The 20,171-nt window shown below is 31.6% G+C and overlaps 1 protein-coding gene across 20 annotated transcripts in view; it reads left to right on the top strand.

Annotated features, from left to right (window-relative positions):
* Positions 1 to 19,699, top strand: part of LOC140664251 (CUGBP Elav-like family member 1-A) — a 528,745-nt gene extending 509,046 nt beyond the window's left edge. For 8 of the 20 annotated variants that reach the window (XM_072889205.1, XM_072889204.1, XM_072889206.1 and 5 more), the window contains 8 exons: positions 367 to 495; positions 980 to 1,256; positions 3,385 to 3,477; positions 5,648 to 5,689; positions 6,523 to 6,552; positions 8,406 to 8,528; positions 9,775 to 10,005; positions 10,268 to 19,699. In XM_072889205.1, the coding sequence (XP_072745306.1) occupies positions 367 to 495; positions 980 to 1,256; positions 3,385 to 3,477; positions 5,648 to 5,689; positions 6,523 to 6,552; positions 8,406 to 8,528; positions 9,775 to 10,005; positions 10,268 to 10,395 (1,053 nt within the window). In that variant the 3' untranslated portion in view covers positions 10,396 to 19,699. The remainder of the gene's footprint in view (positions 1 to 366; positions 496 to 979; positions 1,257 to 3,384; positions 3,478 to 5,647; positions 5,690 to 6,522; positions 6,553 to 8,405; positions 8,529 to 9,774; positions 10,006 to 10,267) is intronic. The other 12 variants (XM_072889211.1, XM_072889210.1, XM_072889212.1 and 9 more) reach the window with 12 other exon arrangements.
* The last annotated feature ends 472 nt before the right edge of the window (positions 19,700 to 20,171 follow it).

Here is a 20,171-nt window from a genome sequence, read left to right on the forward strand (position 1 = left end):
TATTTAAATCACAGAATTTGCTCTAATTTTAAGATATTCAGCTATTAATACGAAGAAAATTTAATGCATTTAATTATTTTAAAAATTACAAAAAAAACTTATTATAAAATTGATGTCTGGAACGTTTGTTGTTGTGTGTATTTTATATTACAGAAAAGTTCGATGAGAAAATATATTTGTATAAGCAATAAAAAATAAATATTTGAAACTGTATACGAGGTTTATAGATTATTAATTTTTTAATAAATATGTCGAAATATCAAATTAATATTCATAAATCAATATTAATTACAATAATAAATTAATTTCACATTTGTTGCATTTTGAATTTATTATTACGCTACATGAATATTGCACAATTTTCAGGGTTGTTCGTCGCCGTTAGTCGTAAAATTCGCCGACACGCAAAAGGAAAAGGATCAAAAAAGGATGCAGCAACTCCAGTCGAATCTCTGGAATATCGCGGGAGTCAACATCGCGCCGCATTACCTAACCGTACGTGTGCTTAATATTTTATAATAAAAGCTCTTTGGCCGGTATCAAAGATTCCATTTGCATCGAGAACGAGAATACCCTTCATGGTTCTATCGTTTGAGCGCCTTACACTCGTATGCATTATCTAACCTTTGAGACTTTCTACAGGGCGACCTCAATTTTGTTATGCAAAATATATGAAAAAAAGGGAAATGAGACTTTTTCGAAGAATATAGTCTGTATTCTTCGAACGCGCACAATGCAGTTCAACGCGACTACCTGTACCAAAGCCTTTGTTTTTATTAAACGTTTCGTAAGATTTGCATAAAACTTTACAAGAAAAAGCATATTTCCTGACGAATTTGCAATCGATCTATTCCTGGCGAAAATTTGCCGATAAACCGGATTAAGAATCTATTATAAAGATATTTCAAATTATTTTAAATTATCTGAAAAATTTATATTGATCGTAGTTGGATGATGAAAATTTTATTTCTGCTCGCAGAATGACGCTCATACCTTGGCGCCTGCATCGTTGCAACTGCTGCAACAATTGCAGGCGACAACGAGCGCCGCGACTCCGGTCGCTGCAAACGCGGGTGCGGCGAATGCATTGTCGAATGTACAACATCAGTTGCTGTTACAACAACACCTTGGCCTTGGAGCGGCAACCCCCGCGCATGCAGCACCCCCCGCTGTACCTAGTCCGGCGGAAATCAACCCTGCGAATCTGCAAAGTTTGGCCACCCTCGCGTCTCTGAGCAATACCGCTGGTGAGTATGGTCAGTGTCGATTGGTTATCTATTTTTTTATTTTCTCCTATTCGCGTTTATTATCCTCTGTCGCTCTTATAATAATAAAATCTTTTCGAGATAACCGTATTCCGATTATTATTAAATTATAAAAAAAGGATAATCAATGTTCTTGCTTCTATTGCACTGACATTGTTCTAATCATTTTCAAATTTGTATTTAATTTTATTTAAAAACGTATTAATATAGGTGTGCGTGTGTGTGTGTGTGTGGTGTTTGTGTAGACAGAATGCACAAATATATTGAAATTGAAAAAGTTACCATATCGTAAACAAATTTGATATCAATTTAACAAACCTTTTTGTTATTTTTTATTATCAGATTGCAAGTAAAATTGTATACACTGATAGTTAAAAAAATTAGTGATATAGTTATCATTTTTATTTTTTTCCGCGTTTTTTTTTTTTTTAGATGTATTGTACCTATATGTTTTCTAATCAATTATGCATAGTCCTATAATACGTTTAAAATGAATGTTATCCACCCAATTTATTTATTCGCATTTGACATTGTACAAGTTGTATCAGCTGTTTCATGTTTCCAATATTAATTGATGTAAGATTCTTAAACTCATCTCTCTGCTTCAAATATACATGTTTAACTCATGGCGTTACTTTTTGACCTCACTTTGTACTAGTCTTCGCCAATACATATAAGATATATTTCCTATTTTTGCGAACGAGTTAAAAACGTAAATCTTGCTGGCAAATTCAAATATACGTATGTGTAATTCCTCTCGGGAGATGTAAATCCGCTTTTGCTTAAAAATGTGTCAGGCGCACCATTATTCCGACGCTATAGAAGCGCTATAGAATACGATAGATCTGCTTTTGTCAGAGAAATCAGATTTTATCCGTTTCTTCTCTGAAATTATTCTTTCACGCATTTTATATATTCTTCCATTATATATCAGTGTCAGAATAAATTAGATTATTTCACGCTTACGTCTGCCAATTTCCATCGATCGAGTCACATGAATCGTATCTTTCCGAAAATTATAACGAAATGTCCTGAACGTTTAGCTTGCTTCGCAATAATAAATTTCTACGTTTTATGGGATCGGGAAGGATGCCAGAACAATGATGCCAGAACCGCGCGTCTATCATTAACTTTATTCTGAGATGTGTGTTTACTGTTCATCGTTGCAGAACGTATGATCATTCGATGATGTTCCGTAGTCACGCAATAAGTTCACGCAATAAATGTACACAAATCATGTTCGAAACGACGTGTTGCCTACTTTCAATGTGCAGTCAAGCTTAAAATTTCGATTATAATCCTGAATTTAATTTAATTTAATAGCGACAATTGATATGTTCCTAAATATGAAATTTCCGGCACACTGTTGAATTTTTTTGAACGCAGACAAAACTTAATTTAATTTCTTATTATGTCAACCAATAAAAGATGTAGTTATATTAAGGTAAACTCGGGTAAGATGGCCATAGTTTTTTAAAATGCAAAAAACATACTTTTTATTTTTGTTATTTTTTAATAGCGTTTGGCATATTATCTCCACTGAAGCGTAAATTACGTAATATTATCGAAATTAAAAGGAAAATATTTAATAGAAATTTTATATTATCAAAATAGTACAACATAAGCATTGGCCATCTTACCCAACTTTTAAGAAAAAGATGACCATAGGGACGGAAAACAAAAATAAAAATTATAGGTCATATAACAATTTACATATCTTTATAATATGTCTAACGTCGATTACGATAACTTAACTGCAATTTATTCGACGTTATAACAGTTTTTAGTGAACAAATGAAAAACTTTGCAGGTAGTTAAAAGTAAAAATATGATATAAGATTTACAATATCGTTATTTCGAATAATGTATGCACATAAACTACTGTAAATATCGATTATCTTTGATAATGACTAAAAAAGCGCCCTATGTAGCGATTATTGAAAAAATTACAGCCTATGGCCATCATACCCTAGTTTACCCTATTTAAAAATTATTAAATTTTCTCACGAATTTAGATAATTAAAAGAAAAATATAAATATTACAAATCGCCAGTGGTTTTTAAAAAAGATAATTAAAGTTGAGACTCTCTATAATAAATTCTGATACTTTACGTTGCAGCGAACGCGGGCGTATCTCCGATGAGTATGCAGAACCTCGTTACTCTGGCAGCTATGACCGGCGGAAACGGCAACCTCCAGGTGTCGCCAAACAGTGAGTAGAGAATATTTCGCGAGGTGTATAATCGGAGAACACATTATCGTATATTAACGTGCAGCTGTAAGTTCCGTGCGAAACTGTCCGGTGCTCCGAATTACATGCGTAACTTCGGACCATGCGTTATACATACTCGTTTCTCCCATCAATTGTACAAACCATCCATATGCTTATGCATCACGTATGTTACTCGCGCTACTAGACGGTAAATTCGCTTGAGCATAGTCGGACTTTAATGATCGCATGCGTTGTTGAAGTTTCAGGCAAACGGGTGAACTGTCCACGCTTTTGTAGGTATTGCATGGATAAAGTGAGTCGAAGTCGCGCTGCGATATTACGGTGACAGTAATAATGCGACGGTGTGTCTATACTTGTCCTCGAAAAGTGTATTAACAGACTTTAATTGTAATACGACGTACAATGGTGTCCAGATGTTCCAAGACGTAACAGCACAGTTTTAAACAATGCATGCTAGAAGTCAGTCGAGAGAAATGAAAAATATTCTCTTTGCGAATATATATGTTTGATTTCAACATTTTATTATTTTTATTTGTATATCGTATTATCTTAATTGTATTAAAAATATTAAGTTTCGAAATTATAATATTTATTGGATATACGCAAATTACCTGAATTAAATTGATTCAATAATGTAATAGCCACATAATAGTTTTATGAAGCATTTTGCATATATATAATAAAATTATCATTCTAATACAATAACTTATGTCACGCCATTTTAAATCCCGGCTGACTTCTGAAATTTGTATGGTGTTTGTATCTCATGATGTAATATATTAGACTTAATCACCAAATTTAAAGTGAGCATATAAAACATTGCAATGTATAAGCATACATTTGATTGAAATGGAATTTTACAAATTAATTTAGATTAGATACAATATTTAATATCTAATATTTAATCTCTAAAATAATTTATAAAATTACTTGCATAAATATACATACATATATATATATATATATATATATATATATATATATATATATAATTATTATAAAGATTATTATTTGTATTATTATGCATAGTGAAATAATTGAACTCATTATAATTGTTTCTTTTAAATGAATTCGATGATTGAGTCTGAGTTAAAATAAAATTATTAATCGTGAAATAATTAAATTGTCACAAAAAATGATATATACTAATTGTACGTAAATCATCAAAATTTTTAGTAATTTATTTAGTAACTTTTTTATATTGTGTGTTTGTGGAGCTATGTAAATGTATAAAATTTGCAGGTAAGATGTATATTTTTATAGTTAATTGGTAATTATTCCTTTACCAATTATCCATATCAGCAAAACAAACTAACGCACCTTTATTATTGTACTTTACGTGTCTACGATACGACGTTTCTCGTATGATTTATGTTAAATCAACAGAAAAGTAAGTCAAGTATGCAGGTTGCATTATTGCGTTTTTTTAGACGTAAAATGTTACGTAAATACTAATCGCATAAAAATGACTTTTCTAATTATAATGAACAGTCGAATTAATTATTCAGCGGATCGTGATATTGCAAAATAAAGAATGTGATTTTATAGCTATTCTTGAAATTATTTTAACTAAATTATTTTAATTCTATTTACAATAAAATTTATTTTTTATACGTGAAATAAAAATTCTCCATAATACATTTTTTAATAAAATAATATATTAGAATAAAAATAAAAAGCTTAATATTAGAAAAAGGGAAAGTAAAATTTTTTATATTAAATTATATAATAAACACTGTAAAAAATATAATTATTGATAAGTCATTTAAGAATTTTATCATTAATTGTATAAATTACAATTTCATAAATATTTTTTACAAAGTAATATTTTTTTTTTCAATTAGCAGATGTTGAATAATTGATCTCTGAAAGACTTACGTGATATAATAGCGTGAAAAAAAAGACAAATATATTTTATGAACATTCTAAGTTAGCCTCGCAAATTTGACTCATCATATATTAATTTGATGATACGAGTGAATGCGTACTGTTGACTCTGTAATTTCCCAGTCGCAATTAAAAACATAATATTGACAGCATTACCCGGAAAATCCCGCCAAAGCTTCATTGCGCGAGAATATACCATATATATATACATATATTACTGACTCTGTGCTTGTTAATATCGCAAACGTGTTTTGTGTTTCAGCATTAAGCGGCCTGGCAAATTCGACAGCAGGTATGTCGCTATGTACGTGTCGCATTGCCTGGTACAGTATTAACAATTACTAAATTAATTTCGATCATGCAAAAGGGGCCTTAATCCTGTTGACGGTCTGATTTCCCCATTTCGCTTATTTAATAGTCTGCGTGCACGCGTGTGCACGCACTTCCCCTCTTCTCTTTTCCCAAGTTCCCTCACATTTCTCCACCTACATTTCAATTTTCATAATGAATCCAAGTACTCCTTTACGCGATTTTATACACTGTATATTAAGAGATTATTTCTCGAATTCGAGATATCAAATCGACTATTTCAATATAATCAACTATTCGATTAAAAACAATCAATTATGTAATTAATAATTATAATTACGATCGAGAATTAAAAAATTTTTCTTAGGTATTGATAATCAGTTTTACCAAATATATCTAATAATCATCGATTTTTATCTGCTAAAAGTTTTTGATGGTAACGTAGTAAATGAAGTGAATTTAATCCTATTAGAGAATCTTAAATTTTTATAATAATGTTTAATTTTGCATAAAATTAAATAAAAATTAATTGACATATATAGTTGTCATAAAATTTTACAACAAATTTACATAAAAATATATTAAATTATATATAATTATGAAAAAGCGGGAATTATATTTGTCGTCTAATTAAATGACGCTTATACATTATATATTATTTATGCTATTATGTAAGCTCGTATATAATGGGGTTAAATCGGAATGTTTTATTATTTTTGGTATCATACGAAACATGTGATATAACAAATGATTACAACCGTATTTTACTTTTTTTATATAAATATACATTGTAATCTTAACGCTGCGTATTTTTTTTTCCGTGCGTAGCTGCTCTTCTGGGAAAAACCGGAAATACAGGTGAGACATTTCATTTAGGAAAAAAAATTGTCTGGGTGATTTTTATCGCACCTCAATATTATATATCTTCCTCTCGAATCCTTATCTCGTTATCTCTCTTCTGTTCGTGTATATTTTTTATTATTGTTTCTTGTATATTTTGTATAACGCAAAATTGATAATTATTGTTGATCGCAGATTTAATTAATCAAACGGGTCTCCCCTGTTACCGACGCTATTTTACGTCTACGTTTTGTATAAATGTTATTTTGTTTAGTCAATTGTAAAAACCAAACCATTTTAAAAATATCGGATATTCTTGCTCACTTGGTTTAATTTCAAAACATTGAAACAATTTTCGTTTAAATTGTAATTGAAATTGAAAATTTATAGATTTTTATGAATTAGAAATTTAATAAAATATTTAATAAATTTAATAAAAATAAGTAATAAAACCATATACGTTGATAATTGATATATGTTAATTAAGTTTAAATTAACCTTGTTTTTAATAGAATTTGAATTCAAGTCGGAAAAATATTTAACGTGAAACATAATAAAAATTAAATAATAAAAATGAAAAAAATATAATATTCAATCAAAATCACTGAAAAAAACTTAATTGCAAGTTAAGCAAAGAATTTTGTAAGTTAAAAGGTTATAGCAGTAGTTTTTTGACACTGTGTATGTATATTTTATACATATATTTTATTCACGATATGAATAATAGAAGAGCCAATTAGTGAGTGATTTGTACTGAGCGTTGATTTGTTGTAAAAACTTTCTCAGACGATGAATTAATGCATTAATTGGCGAGACCCGGTTGGCGCTTTTAGGAATTTAAATATTTTTATTTTTATCAATCGTAAAATTTGTTGTTTTAACAATGTGTATATATCGAACTGAATACTTGTGTGTGTATATTTGAAATGTATTAAAGGAATATAGGAATGAGTCTCGCACAAACGCTTATCGCAATTAACGGGTGCACGATTTTTCGTAATAAAAATTTAATTTGCATTGATGTTTATGCATAATGAAGAAAAAAAGTAGGATTTTTCGTAATATGCTTATATTCATTTGCAATTAATCCGCAAAATATTTTTACCATATATAATGTTATATATAGAAATATTATGGTTGCGTATTATTTATATATATATTTATATGTATATACATATATATATGTAGAAATGTATTTTATATATCTTATTTTTAAATTACTATTGTTATTACTATTGTATATTGTGACGTAACAAAATGTAACAAAATTTTTTTATTAATATCGAAAAGAAGGATATTTTAGACTCTAACATTTTAAAAATATTTAAAAATATTGAGTAAATTTCTATGAAACACAATATTTTATATTCCATATTACAACTTTTGTAATTTATTCTTATTTACGCACAGCTTAAATTTTTTTATACATTCCTTTAATCTTAAATATATAATCTTCAAAAAGACATGTATTTTCAGCACTATTTGTGACTATTTCAATTATAATTAATATATAATGTGTGTCATTATATTATATATTATAATATTATGTGTATATAGTGTATGTCAATTTCGAATTATAAACTCTGATTAGTTTAACGGTTATAAAAAAAGCAGAAAAAATAAGTTATAAATTTTTTTTAATTGTCACTATCTAATAACTATCTAGTAGTTAACTATTTGATAAAACTCGTTTATCATATAAGTTGCTTTTTGCCTCTAATGGTGATAACAAAGTCGGAGCCATAGCGATTGATGTTTCACGACATCGGAGCATGTGAGGCATGCCGCAAAATTAATTAGGCTTGGGTATCGTCGAAATTTGTACTTGAAGATTAATAAAAATAAACGTGATCATAATGTTTGTCTTCAAGGGTCTACCGGAGGCAGTCTTAGTCCTGTAACATCTCTCACGCTCAATTCTTTAACGGGGACGCCATTGAACGGGCTTCAAGACTCGCTGAGCAACGCTTATTCCAGTTTGCAACAATATGCAGGTAATTTGATTCATTATTTGATTCATTAAGCCACTTTCAATATATACAAAAGAAATCGCAATCAAGACTGTCTCTTTGTATCCACATAAACGCACAAAAAATACTACTTTCTAATGAACTGTGCGTATTAAAGCTCTCATTGGAAAAACGACGGTGACGGTGGAAAAGAAAGAGTTGCATAGTGAGTAATAATGAGTAGACTGCTTGAATTTATATCTTTGTGAATTGTCTATGATGTCAAGTCATTCATATGGTTGACTTTCGAGTTAATATATTTTTGTGCGCCATATGATATATGTATGATTAACTGCTACTAGAATCTAGAACACAATAGGAAATTTGAAAGACATTATTAATATTATAAAAAATTATATGGAAAAAATATATTGATTATTGGTTTTTTTTATCTACATATACAATAATATATAAGAATAATTATCTTTTTATTAAATAAAAATCTTATTTCTGTTTAATATTTATCTTTATTGATGTCGCGCATATAATTAGCTATCTAATTTTAAATCCACAACGTTTTATGAAATTAATACAAATGTGAGATATTAAAATTGATCGATAAAGCTGCAGTTAAAGGAATTAGCCATCGGGATACCTTGTAGCACAGAAATATGGAAGTGAACCAAATGAATGTTTGAGAAAAAAAAAACGACCAATTGGTTCGCATGTACTTATTAGATAATCCACGTATCCTAGCGTATAAGATATATTTGTAAAAAAATGAAAATATACGTTACAATACCATTATTGCAAATATTTAAGAGCTTATCAAATTTCATTATACCTATCTTCTCAGAATATCATAATCAACTTATGATTTAATTTCATAATCGTATAAATATGTATATTTTATTTTATTCTTCATTGTCGTATATGTTTATTTGCTCACGTCACTTTTTAGAATAAATTTGAATCTATTATGTCTTAATCAGTTGAATCTTTCTCCATCTTTATGTGTTTCTGTAAGCTGGGATGTGTGCATTGCGCCAATGCGTAGATTTATATTGATAATCTAGCTGTTTTTATCGAAAAGTAGCGTAAGTCACACTTTGAGAATTATTTACAATTATAATATTGAAACAAAATATTAATTTATATAGTGTATTGATACAAAAAGTATAATTAAAAATGTGTTTTTTTTTTTTCGATGAAATTTTTAAAATTCGATTTATGTCACTTCGAAAAAAAAAAATAACACGAGCACATAATTAACAATGCGTTCGGATTTCAGGGTTTCCCGCGTTTACGGCAGCTGCGGCCGCTGCGGCGGCGGCAACGCAGAAGACGAAGTTCACTAACACAGACAAGCAGATTGAGGGTCCTGAAGGTTGCAACCTCTTTATCTACCACCTGCCGCAGGAATTTAGCGACACGGATCTCATCTCCACTTTCTTGCCCTTCGGCAACGTCATATCCGCCAAAGTTTTCATAGATAAGCACACGCACATGAGCAAATGCTTCGGTAAGTTGAATTAATATAGTTGAATAATGGAAGAAATAAGACACGAGTATTTAAAATTATAAAGATAGCTTTGAACTAAAGTAATTTATGATTTTCAATTCCGACTTAGCGCGCTCCAGAATAAAAAATAATATTGAATTTATATAACTCGGATTTTTTATCCATACGAAAAGAAACGGAATAGAAATTAATTCTGCGAATCGCACGAGGCAACACGGACGAGTGGAATGTATAAATTCTGCATTATACAACATTGTTTCAGGTTTCGTATCGTATGATAATGCGGCGAGCGCGCAAGTGGCGATCCAAACAATGCACGGTTTCCAGATTGGCATGAAGCGGCTGAAGGTCCAGTTAAAACGGTCCAAGGACGCCTCTAAGCCGTACTAGCCGACGTCACAGAGCGTTCGTAGGTAGATACCAAGGACTTCTCGGACATCTCGGCTCGACGGCGTCCTTAATCGGGACGACGCTCGCGCGTTTAACTTATAACCGCGATTAATTAATCACTATTACTCCGCAGCGAAGTATCGCGTTTAACGATAGGTCTAGGTAGACAAGCAAAAAAATATTAGGTGATAGGATTCCACGATGTTCTCTAGTCAAGCAGTATTTTTCACGAAGGTAGCGAGCTAACGGGCTACGACGATCGAGCGTCCTCGGACGCCGAAGAAGAAACGTCGCCGTGCGACACCTTCGTCGTCCTATCGAAACGAGGCTGTGATAATCCAGAAGACTCTCTTGTTCATCGGACTTGACTTTTCTTCCGAGGTTCAGGAACGTAATTTATCTTTTTAATGTGTCGCTTGTGCGAACTGTCCCGCCGAATTGTCTTCTCTCTCTTCTACCTACCGGTCCGCCCATGTGTGAATTTTGAGTATATTTTTACTCCAACAATCTGTCTATTCTGTTTACGTCCGTCGCGATCGTATATATCATAGTTACATCTGTTAATCCTTTTAGTGCCGAATTAAATACAGAAATCCTACTTTCTTCGATAATCCATTCCAGTAATTTTACGGGATATAGAATAGGATTAATGAATACAGTAAGTTAATATTAATTAACATATTATTATTTCGAGCAACTTATTTCTTATAATGACTGATTTCAGACACTATGACCGGTATTCCTACACAACAAATCTAATGAATTCAATGAAATATAATTAATCAATGACAATGCGCAATCTATTTAGGAGTTAAATGGGCCATTTATATCGAAAGTGACTTTGCATGTTGAGTTTTAAAAGACATTGCATATGCTGAGAGTATATTTTATATTTAATATATATTCTCATCAAACGCGCAAGACAATTTGCATGCAAGAGTTATGAAGACTACTTCATTCCACTTTCATAAAAGATAAAGAAATTTGCATGTAAAGGCTTTATGATGTGATCGTTTATAATGGATATAATCCATTTTAAATAACTCTATTAATTTGATTCTCTTTTGTCTTTATTATAAATATAAATATGGTAGCTTTCAAAATAAATGGCTCTAATATATAATAATTCGAAAAAGATTTTTGCACGCGAGATGACGAAAAGCTTTTCGAGTTACATAGGAACAGACTTTGGTAGTGCATATTTAGCGTTAAACATGCTCATTCACTTTTGAATTCAGTTTATTTACGAAGTACGTTACGAGAAACGTTTAATATGAAGACAAATATTTTTATAAATGTACGGTGAAAATTGAATATCCATTTTTATCGCTAAATACACGACAATATACAGGTCTTTCAAATCGTCATATTCGCCCGTATTTATCGCACGGTGTCGAAAACATGGTCGTCTCTTCGAATCTCGAAGATGCAAACCTGGCGGCACGTTTCCCGGGTGACGCAATCAAACAACATCTCGTTGCAAAAGGCTGCCAGTAAAGCTTTCTGTGCTAACTTACTGTTGCACAAAGTGAAATTACGTACATGAAGTTCACTAACAACGTAGCTTCCCCCCCCCCCTCCCCAGGAGAGTAAGAGTAGTTCGCTTTGAATTTTCACGCAGCGTTTCACGAGTCGTACCTTGTAACCATTTGACGATTTGACTTTTCTCTCTGTTTTTTTCTTCCTGTATTTTTGTAATTTATCTCTTTCTATCTCTCTTTTTGTCTCTCTCTCTCTATCTAGCTCTCTATATCAATAACCATGTAGTTTAAGTCAGCAGTTGAGCCGGCATTATACGAGCGATACACACAAGGATCTACCTCACTCATTATAATTGTATCAACAGCTATTATATCGCGTGTACCCTTCGTTCAATGTTCGAGGCGCACAGAATTGGATACGTTCTCACGTGATAATAATATCACTAAGTTTTTTATGGTTATAATCACGCTACGACGCTTTATTAGTTAGTAGTACTAACATTGCCATGTGATTTTTTTTGGGGGAGGGGGGAGGGGGGAAGTGTACAGCCGATCGTTAAAAGCGGTGGATAAGCCAATCGTTTCCGAAAATAACCGTAATTTATGTTCAAAAAGAATATTCTACTTGTCCTTGTTTTATCATTGTCGTATTTTCCGCTTGAGATAATCGAGGACAACTTTCAACTATGAAACTATTATTGGACATGTTACGTGTAATTTGAACTACTATTGCAGTTATTTGCGTGTTATCTAAATCCGGAAACCGTCGGCGAATTTCACCGATCGTGTTGCATTAGCAACGAGTTTCCATCGATGCGCTGCTAAACACTTTGTTTCTTTTTCCTTGTGACTGTCTATCAAGCTGAACAAAGTGGACGCTCGTTGCTCATGTGTAAAAAGAACGACTCGGCAAACTATCCGAGTACACGATGCACGGTGTCGGTTTGGAGACTCCGCAAAAGTCAAGTTTAATTTTTTGATGTAATACTTTGATGGTCGAAATCATTCTGTATGTTGTGTATGCAATTTTTTTATCAGACAACTTTGGAGATATTGTTTTATTAGAATATTAATATATGCAATAAGACAAAATCTCGAACAAAATTTACCTAACTTTTATTTTTATATATAAAAAACACTGCCAATATAAAAAAATAGTAGAATTATATATGTAATATTTAATTTTCTGATAACATATTCATTGATTTTTGAAAGTCCATTTTCGTAAAAAATTGATCACATCGCGGCATGCTACATACAAATGTATCATGTTGCGGCAAACAATCGTGATGATCGATTCAAGATTGATTGTCTGTAAAAAATTGAGTACAGTAGATCTCGCGGAGTCACCTAAAAAACCTATCATCGCGCGCGTTTGCCCGGAGATAAATCTTTATATCTGGTGTGTGGTGGTGACTAACCTGTCCGTGTGTTTGTTTGTGTGCCAGCAGGTGGCCTGTGACGTTGTGACCGTGTACTCTCGATCGGAGTCGCCGTGCCATGTCAGTCTCAGTCAGTCAAATCGGTAACGATCGTTTGCTCGATCGGTCGATTGATCAGTCACGATTCCCCGGTCAGTCTCTCGATCAGTCTATCTGTGTCTGTCGGTGCCTGTATAAAGAACAACACCCGCTCAAACGCGCTCTCACTTTCGTCGTAAGATCCTCTGCCCGATCAACCTCTTCTCTCTTCTCATCTCATCCCCACGACCTTTCGCGTGCTTATACCACCTGTCCACAAAGGCGCAACGTCGCTCATATTTTGCGATCACGTCGAAAGTTGCGCCTCGTACCTTCTCGATCGCGGCTGCACATGCGAAACGTCGGACTCGCAGGAGAATTCACGATGCTGGACATACGAAAAATCACAAGCGAGAAATTATGCAGAGGAAACACGACGAAGAGAGCCAAGAAAGTGGAACGGAAAATGGAGGATACCAACGACCGAGCTGGGTTCCTCGAACGAAGCTAACGCACCATGTTAATTGTCTGTCCACAACCCTCCCTGTATATATATATATATATACAGATATATAAATATATTATACATATATGTACATACACATATATGTGTACGTGTGTATGATATGTGCGTGTATACGTATGTGTGTGTCGAGAACGCGACGAGAATTCTCGTGGCTGACTAGCGGTAAACGCGCGGCGTTTCTCTTCATCTTACGATGAAAGGGGTTAAAAGGATGAGCCGCGACACGAGCTGTGCAAGGAAATTTCTTATACATAACTATACATATACATACATGTTCATAAATCGGATTATCGACTGAGAACTATTTTTATCGGCTCTATTGTCGAGATCGCTGTCAGCGCTTTTCACAGCGTCTGTTTATATGATATATAAATATACATACACACACACACATATATGCGTCACGGCAAATTGGGCGTGATAATAGGCGAGATAATGTATGTGTATGGACAAACGCGAGAGAGACGGAGGCTGGAAAAGGAAACGCGAAAGGACAAACAATGATCGTGCGGGACCGATGCGCGTGCGATTTCTTAGGTTTTAAATCGTGCAAATATACCAAAAAAGAAACGGATACAAAGAAACAAACAAAAACCGGTAGGTAGCGAAGAAATGAATGTAAGAAACATTTTGTAGTAATGACTTTTGTGATAAGATTGTATCGTATAGGGGACCGGATTTGGGGCCGATGGTCTCGAAATGAAGCTGGGCCGGATCGCTCAGAAGTAACACATCAGGCGTCACACGTTAATGCGCGCATTCAATTTTATGCCGCCACTGGAAAAACGCTTCGCGAACGTAGTAAAAGTACACGAGATGCGAGAAATTTTTAACGAATTTTAACGTCGGACGAGTTTCCCGACCGCGCACTTGCATCGCCTTCTTCGTCGGGTTCACAAGTTGCACACTTTGCAATTCTTATGCAGTCTTAGCTCTTCGCAAAAAAAGCTGGATACGGGACCGATCCTGTGGACAAGCTGCTTAGATCGACTCGAGTTAAAAATCTCCACAATACGATATACAGAATGCGGAATGAAAGAGTATTACAGTGTACTAAAGAGTTGTATTGTATAATTGTGAAACAATTTCGCATTCAAAAAGAATAAATTTACTCGAGTAGGATTGCATCAGCGCGTAAGATACTTTGAAACAATTCATTCGTGACGCCGAATATAAAATTTGCTTCTTGGAAGTATGAAGAAAAATTATTTTGGGTTTTGAGGGATCAAAATTCTGTCGATCATGACCGGTTTATAAGGACCTCGAATAATTATAAATTAACAATGCTTTTTATGTGTGAGATTCATCTTTGCATTGTTTCTAAGATAATTGATGCGATCGTAAATTCTTATTAAATCGAGAAAAAAAAACAAATGTATCGATGCTTATTGTCGCGAATAATACAGCTGACTTTGAATCAAGCAAAATAGATATTTGGACATTTTACTTTTAAATTGCAGATAAGATGCAAGGGATGAAATTGCAAGTGTCGCGTGAATGTTTTCGAAATCACGTAATGGAATGATTATTATAAATGTTTTCAGCTCGAGATGATCAACGCGAAAATCGATTGCATGACGAAGCTGTGCGATAATTGTATTCGAACAAATCAAAACCGTCGTGCAAGGATATACACAGGGTTAGTGACTAAAAATAAGTAATTGTAAGTGCTCTAGTCTGAATGTATGAACGCCTTCGTGAATGTTAATTTAATATGAAAATGTGAAACCTCTCTTAGAATCGATCGCATAAGTGAATCATCGTTATTTAATAGGAAATCATCATATTGTAGAATCTAAATTAATACAAAATAATATCTCTTTTTTTCATATAATTCCAAATTTGGAAATTATTATTCTCAGTTTATTTAAATTTTATTACGAAAAATGGCACACATATATAATATATACATATAAATGAAGTTTTTTTTTTGCATAAAAAATATATATGTATATATCTTTTTAAAACTGTTCTTTTAACAGATTTAGTATAATATCAAATTATAAAAATTTTCAGCCCTTGAAGATGCATACTAATTAATTAATATTCAAAGGTATTATTGAGATGATAACATTCACGAGATGCTAGGTACTTAATTACATTACACAACAACACACATTCCAAACAACAGAAATGTCCAAAAAATATCTAAAAATCATCTATAAAAAAAAACATGATTTTTATCATACTTTTTAATCTTTGCCTTTTGCAAAGAGAAACATTGTCGTTTGAACTTTTTTATTTTTTATGAGTTATAAACCTTAATGTCAATTGAAACAATGCTCTTATCTTAAATCGTTTCCTATGTTTCCCGCAATCGTCAGAATTGAAAACCATCAAAACCGCTTTTATTAGGATTTTGCTTACTATACTATTTAATCGACGGAATCTTGCGTAGCTTCTTTTCGACGTTTCTAGAGACATATCCATACTATCTTGTTTGTGTCAAATAATCTTTTTTAATTATTATTATCCGTACTTCAAGTTTTGACAAAATACATGTCCTTCTAAATCATATTCTTCTAAGCATTTTTTTTTTTTTTTTCGTTTTTTCTCACGTAACCTTGTTCATATTGAGCAAAGCAAATCTTGCGTGCATTCAATTATTGGATGATAATATAACTTTTGTTTCTTTTTTAAAGTAATGATTGTATTCAATTATTCTGCTATATTTTTACATTTTTTTGAAATATAAGTAAAACAATCAATGTTTCTGGCTTGAGAGTTAAAATTTAAAAAATAGCATTTATTGTTTTAGTTATAAACAAGTTCAAATCATAGAATTTATTTTCATTTAAAATAATGAAAATTAACGCTTATTGTGACGTAACTACAGAAAAGTTTATATTGTTCATATTGAATGGCCCAATAACGAGTTTAAATAAAACAATGAGTTTCTCTTCGGAATATATTTAGACAACAAAAAATAAATTGACTATTGCGTTACTAGTAATTGTCATTCACGATTAAATGTACGTGGTCTTGTTTTGTTATCAACATTAACATGCACACGCGTGTGTCAGACCAAATAAACGGAGCAATCGGCGTTATTGCAGAGAAAATTATGCGTATAAATGATTTTTATCCGATATTTGCGATTGTCTTAAACATGCAGATAACACATTGTACTCCGTACGAAAACCAAAGATGTGTCTATTAATTAATTGATGTACTTACGCAACCTTGACGGCTAATTTCAACTAGTGTTGAGTGTCCACGTACGAACCAAAACTGTCTGTAAAATATTTATTTTGCAGATTTTGTAAAATTATTTAATGAAACTAACATCAACCAACAAAAGAAAAGTTGAAACATTCAAAATTATATTTTTCACATGCCTATACAAATAACAATCATATAAATAAATTTGATAAAGAATTTTAAAAATAAATAATTTTATTCAAGTCAAAACTTTGCGTGGATAGTCAACATTCTCTGATCTACATACGTTAAATCAATTAATTAACAATAGGAAACGAGCACGCGTACACAATGTACACATTAGTCTTGTGCGTACATACAAATAGAGCCTAGTCACAAATATCGTTAACGAATGAAAAATCGCTTTTATGTTCATATCATTTTCATTAACGTCCTCCAGGATGTGCATTGACGCTATTGTTAATGCTCCACGTTTATTATGGCTATTATTAGTACTATATATTTACAATTATTATTATATACTATATTCATTTTTGCTAGTTATACTTCTGTTGCTCTACGTTGATTAATATTATTATTAGAATTATTATTATTCCTGTATGATTATATTATTATTTTATTATTAGTATTATATGTTAATATTACTATAGTATATTTTTCTGTCAATGATGGTAATATCCCATTGTTGACTTTATTATTACTATTATATGACCATTATTTCTATTAGTTTTTCATGTATTATTACGAGCTCTTTGCGGGATAGCAATCGCAATTATCTGTTACTGTTGCCAATATTGATCGCTCGCTCATTTAGTGCCGCATTGACAGACAGTTTAGGATCAGAATCAGGTCATCCGGGTACTCTTATATCTGTTCTTACAGGACACTATTGTGTGTACAAATTATTTCATTCGTTATTAAAATGAGTCGCGTACCTGCGCGATTAGTAAATGGTCAAATCAGGATCACTTATTGAGACGGTTTCGTTTCTAAATAATGTATACATATATGTTATAGTAACACGGGATAATGTATTTTAATAATTCATTTATTATGTTTCTTTTTATATTATTAAAAAATTGGATATAAATTGCTGGATGCAAATGGAATAATGCAATGAAGCAGAGGAAAGAAACATATTTTCAAGATGTTTTTCCCAGCATTCGTTAAAATAATCTCCAACATTTTTAAATGTTGTAACAAAATTTATAAAATACAATTTCTTTATTATAAATATATTATTATAAATAAGTCGTATATTAATAATATAAGAACCGATCAATTCGATGATCCTGTTCGATCAATGGCACGTTTCAATGGCACGGCCGTTATTTAAATTACTATTTTTACAACCGTAATATAAATTTATTAAACATATATTTTTATTTCTAAATGTTTGAATTATTATCTCGTAAGACTATTGTTATACCGTTGAGTATATTGTCTTTGCGTCGTTAATAATTTGTCATGCTTCTTTATTTTTCTTTTCTTATATGCTAGAAATCTAATTTGTTTCTTTTTTTAAATTTGTTTAATTTGTTTGCCGCGTTTCTCTCCTGGCATATAAATGTATGTCTTTTTTTTTTTATTAAAAGATGGGATATATCTCGATCGGAGTTATCGAAACAGTAAGTCGTGTACAATTTCATGTAAACTAATTCTTAATCACAGCATAGTGAGTGCCGGTATTTTTATAGAGAGACACACACACACACATTATTAAAATCATATTTCAGTTTTATAGAAAAAAAATAATAAAATTGAAACTACAACTATTGTGACTAAAATGATAAGCTAATTAAATTAAAATTTGAAATTTAAAATAATAACAAATATTAAAATAGTATATGCCAATACGGCACATCAAAGTTTCATCAATGTCAAATATCCTCATATTTGCTTCCAGCACTCAACTCTGTCGCTTTACATAATCAGAAAAGAAAAGAGAGTGGTATTTAGTGTACTTAAACAATTACAAGAAGTACTTATGCGAATGCAAAAAAATTTATCCAAGCACGAATTTAAGAGCGATTTCATAAATTTATAAGCTATAATTATTATATAAGTTATGCGACAGAAAGGTATTTTTGCAAGTAAATATTCTTTTTATTATTAAAGTGTATTGATTGAAAATGAAAATTATCGAAATGTGCTCCGAAAGGCGCGATTAATCCCATTCTTTTAATTAGATTTATTTAATTCTCGATAATCAGAGAACAATCCTGTGAACAGAGAATAGAGACTTATTGTTGCGGTATCCCACGCATTGCGACAGCTTTTTATGTGCGCGCGTATGTACGTGTCGCACTTATGTTCGGGCATTAAATGTACTTTTTGTGTATGTATCTCTGTAAACGTACGCAGATGTATACATATGATGTGAGTGTCTGCGTACGCAATAGTATTCACCTTCTGTCGTCACGTGTAACGCTCCGCATTTACTTGTAATTATCAATCTTTTGTTCTTTCTTTTTTCTGTTCTTTCTTTTTTGTTTAATCGCTGACCATCTTTTCGTTTCATATGGCCGGCGACGAAATCGCGAGATCGCGTCGATATATATATCGTTGAGTATACTTATATATTTTTTTTCTGTTTCGCTTGGTCTGTGCAGAGCGCGATCAGCATGTGGCGTATGTTAAAAATAACAATACATATATTTATTTTGTTGTTTTAATTTTTTTTCTTCGCTTTACTATACCACTCCTATGATCCTGACTCGTTAATTGCTGTATTTAATCACTGATTTAGCGGAATCTATAGAAAAATGTTGCAAAGTATCAAGTATTTTTCTTTATTACATTTTATATACATTCTCGTTTTAATTATTTGAAGTAGAATTCCTTTTTGTAGTTACACGCAAAAAATTAGATTCTTAATAAATTTTAATATTCATTCATTAATGAAAAATAAATTGCTAAAAAATTTATTTGAATATGACGTCAATATATTTTTATATACGATAGTGTCATAATAATGATATTGATTGCAGTTTGAAATACAAAGGCTTTTGTAGATTCATAATAAACACGTGACATTTAAATAGTTAATTTATCATAAATAAATAATGTTTTTTCACGTGTGTTTTTTATTGTATATAACTGCATGTGTATCGCGTGCTCTAAAAAATGCAATTAATACAATTATAC

The sequence above is a fragment of the Anoplolepis gracilipes genome, chromosome 3 (genome assembly GCF_047496725.1).
Source record: "Anoplolepis gracilipes chromosome 3, ASM4749672v1, whole genome shotgun sequence".
NCBI lineage: Eukaryota > Metazoa > Arthropoda > Insecta > Hymenoptera > Formicidae > Anoplolepis > Anoplolepis gracilipes.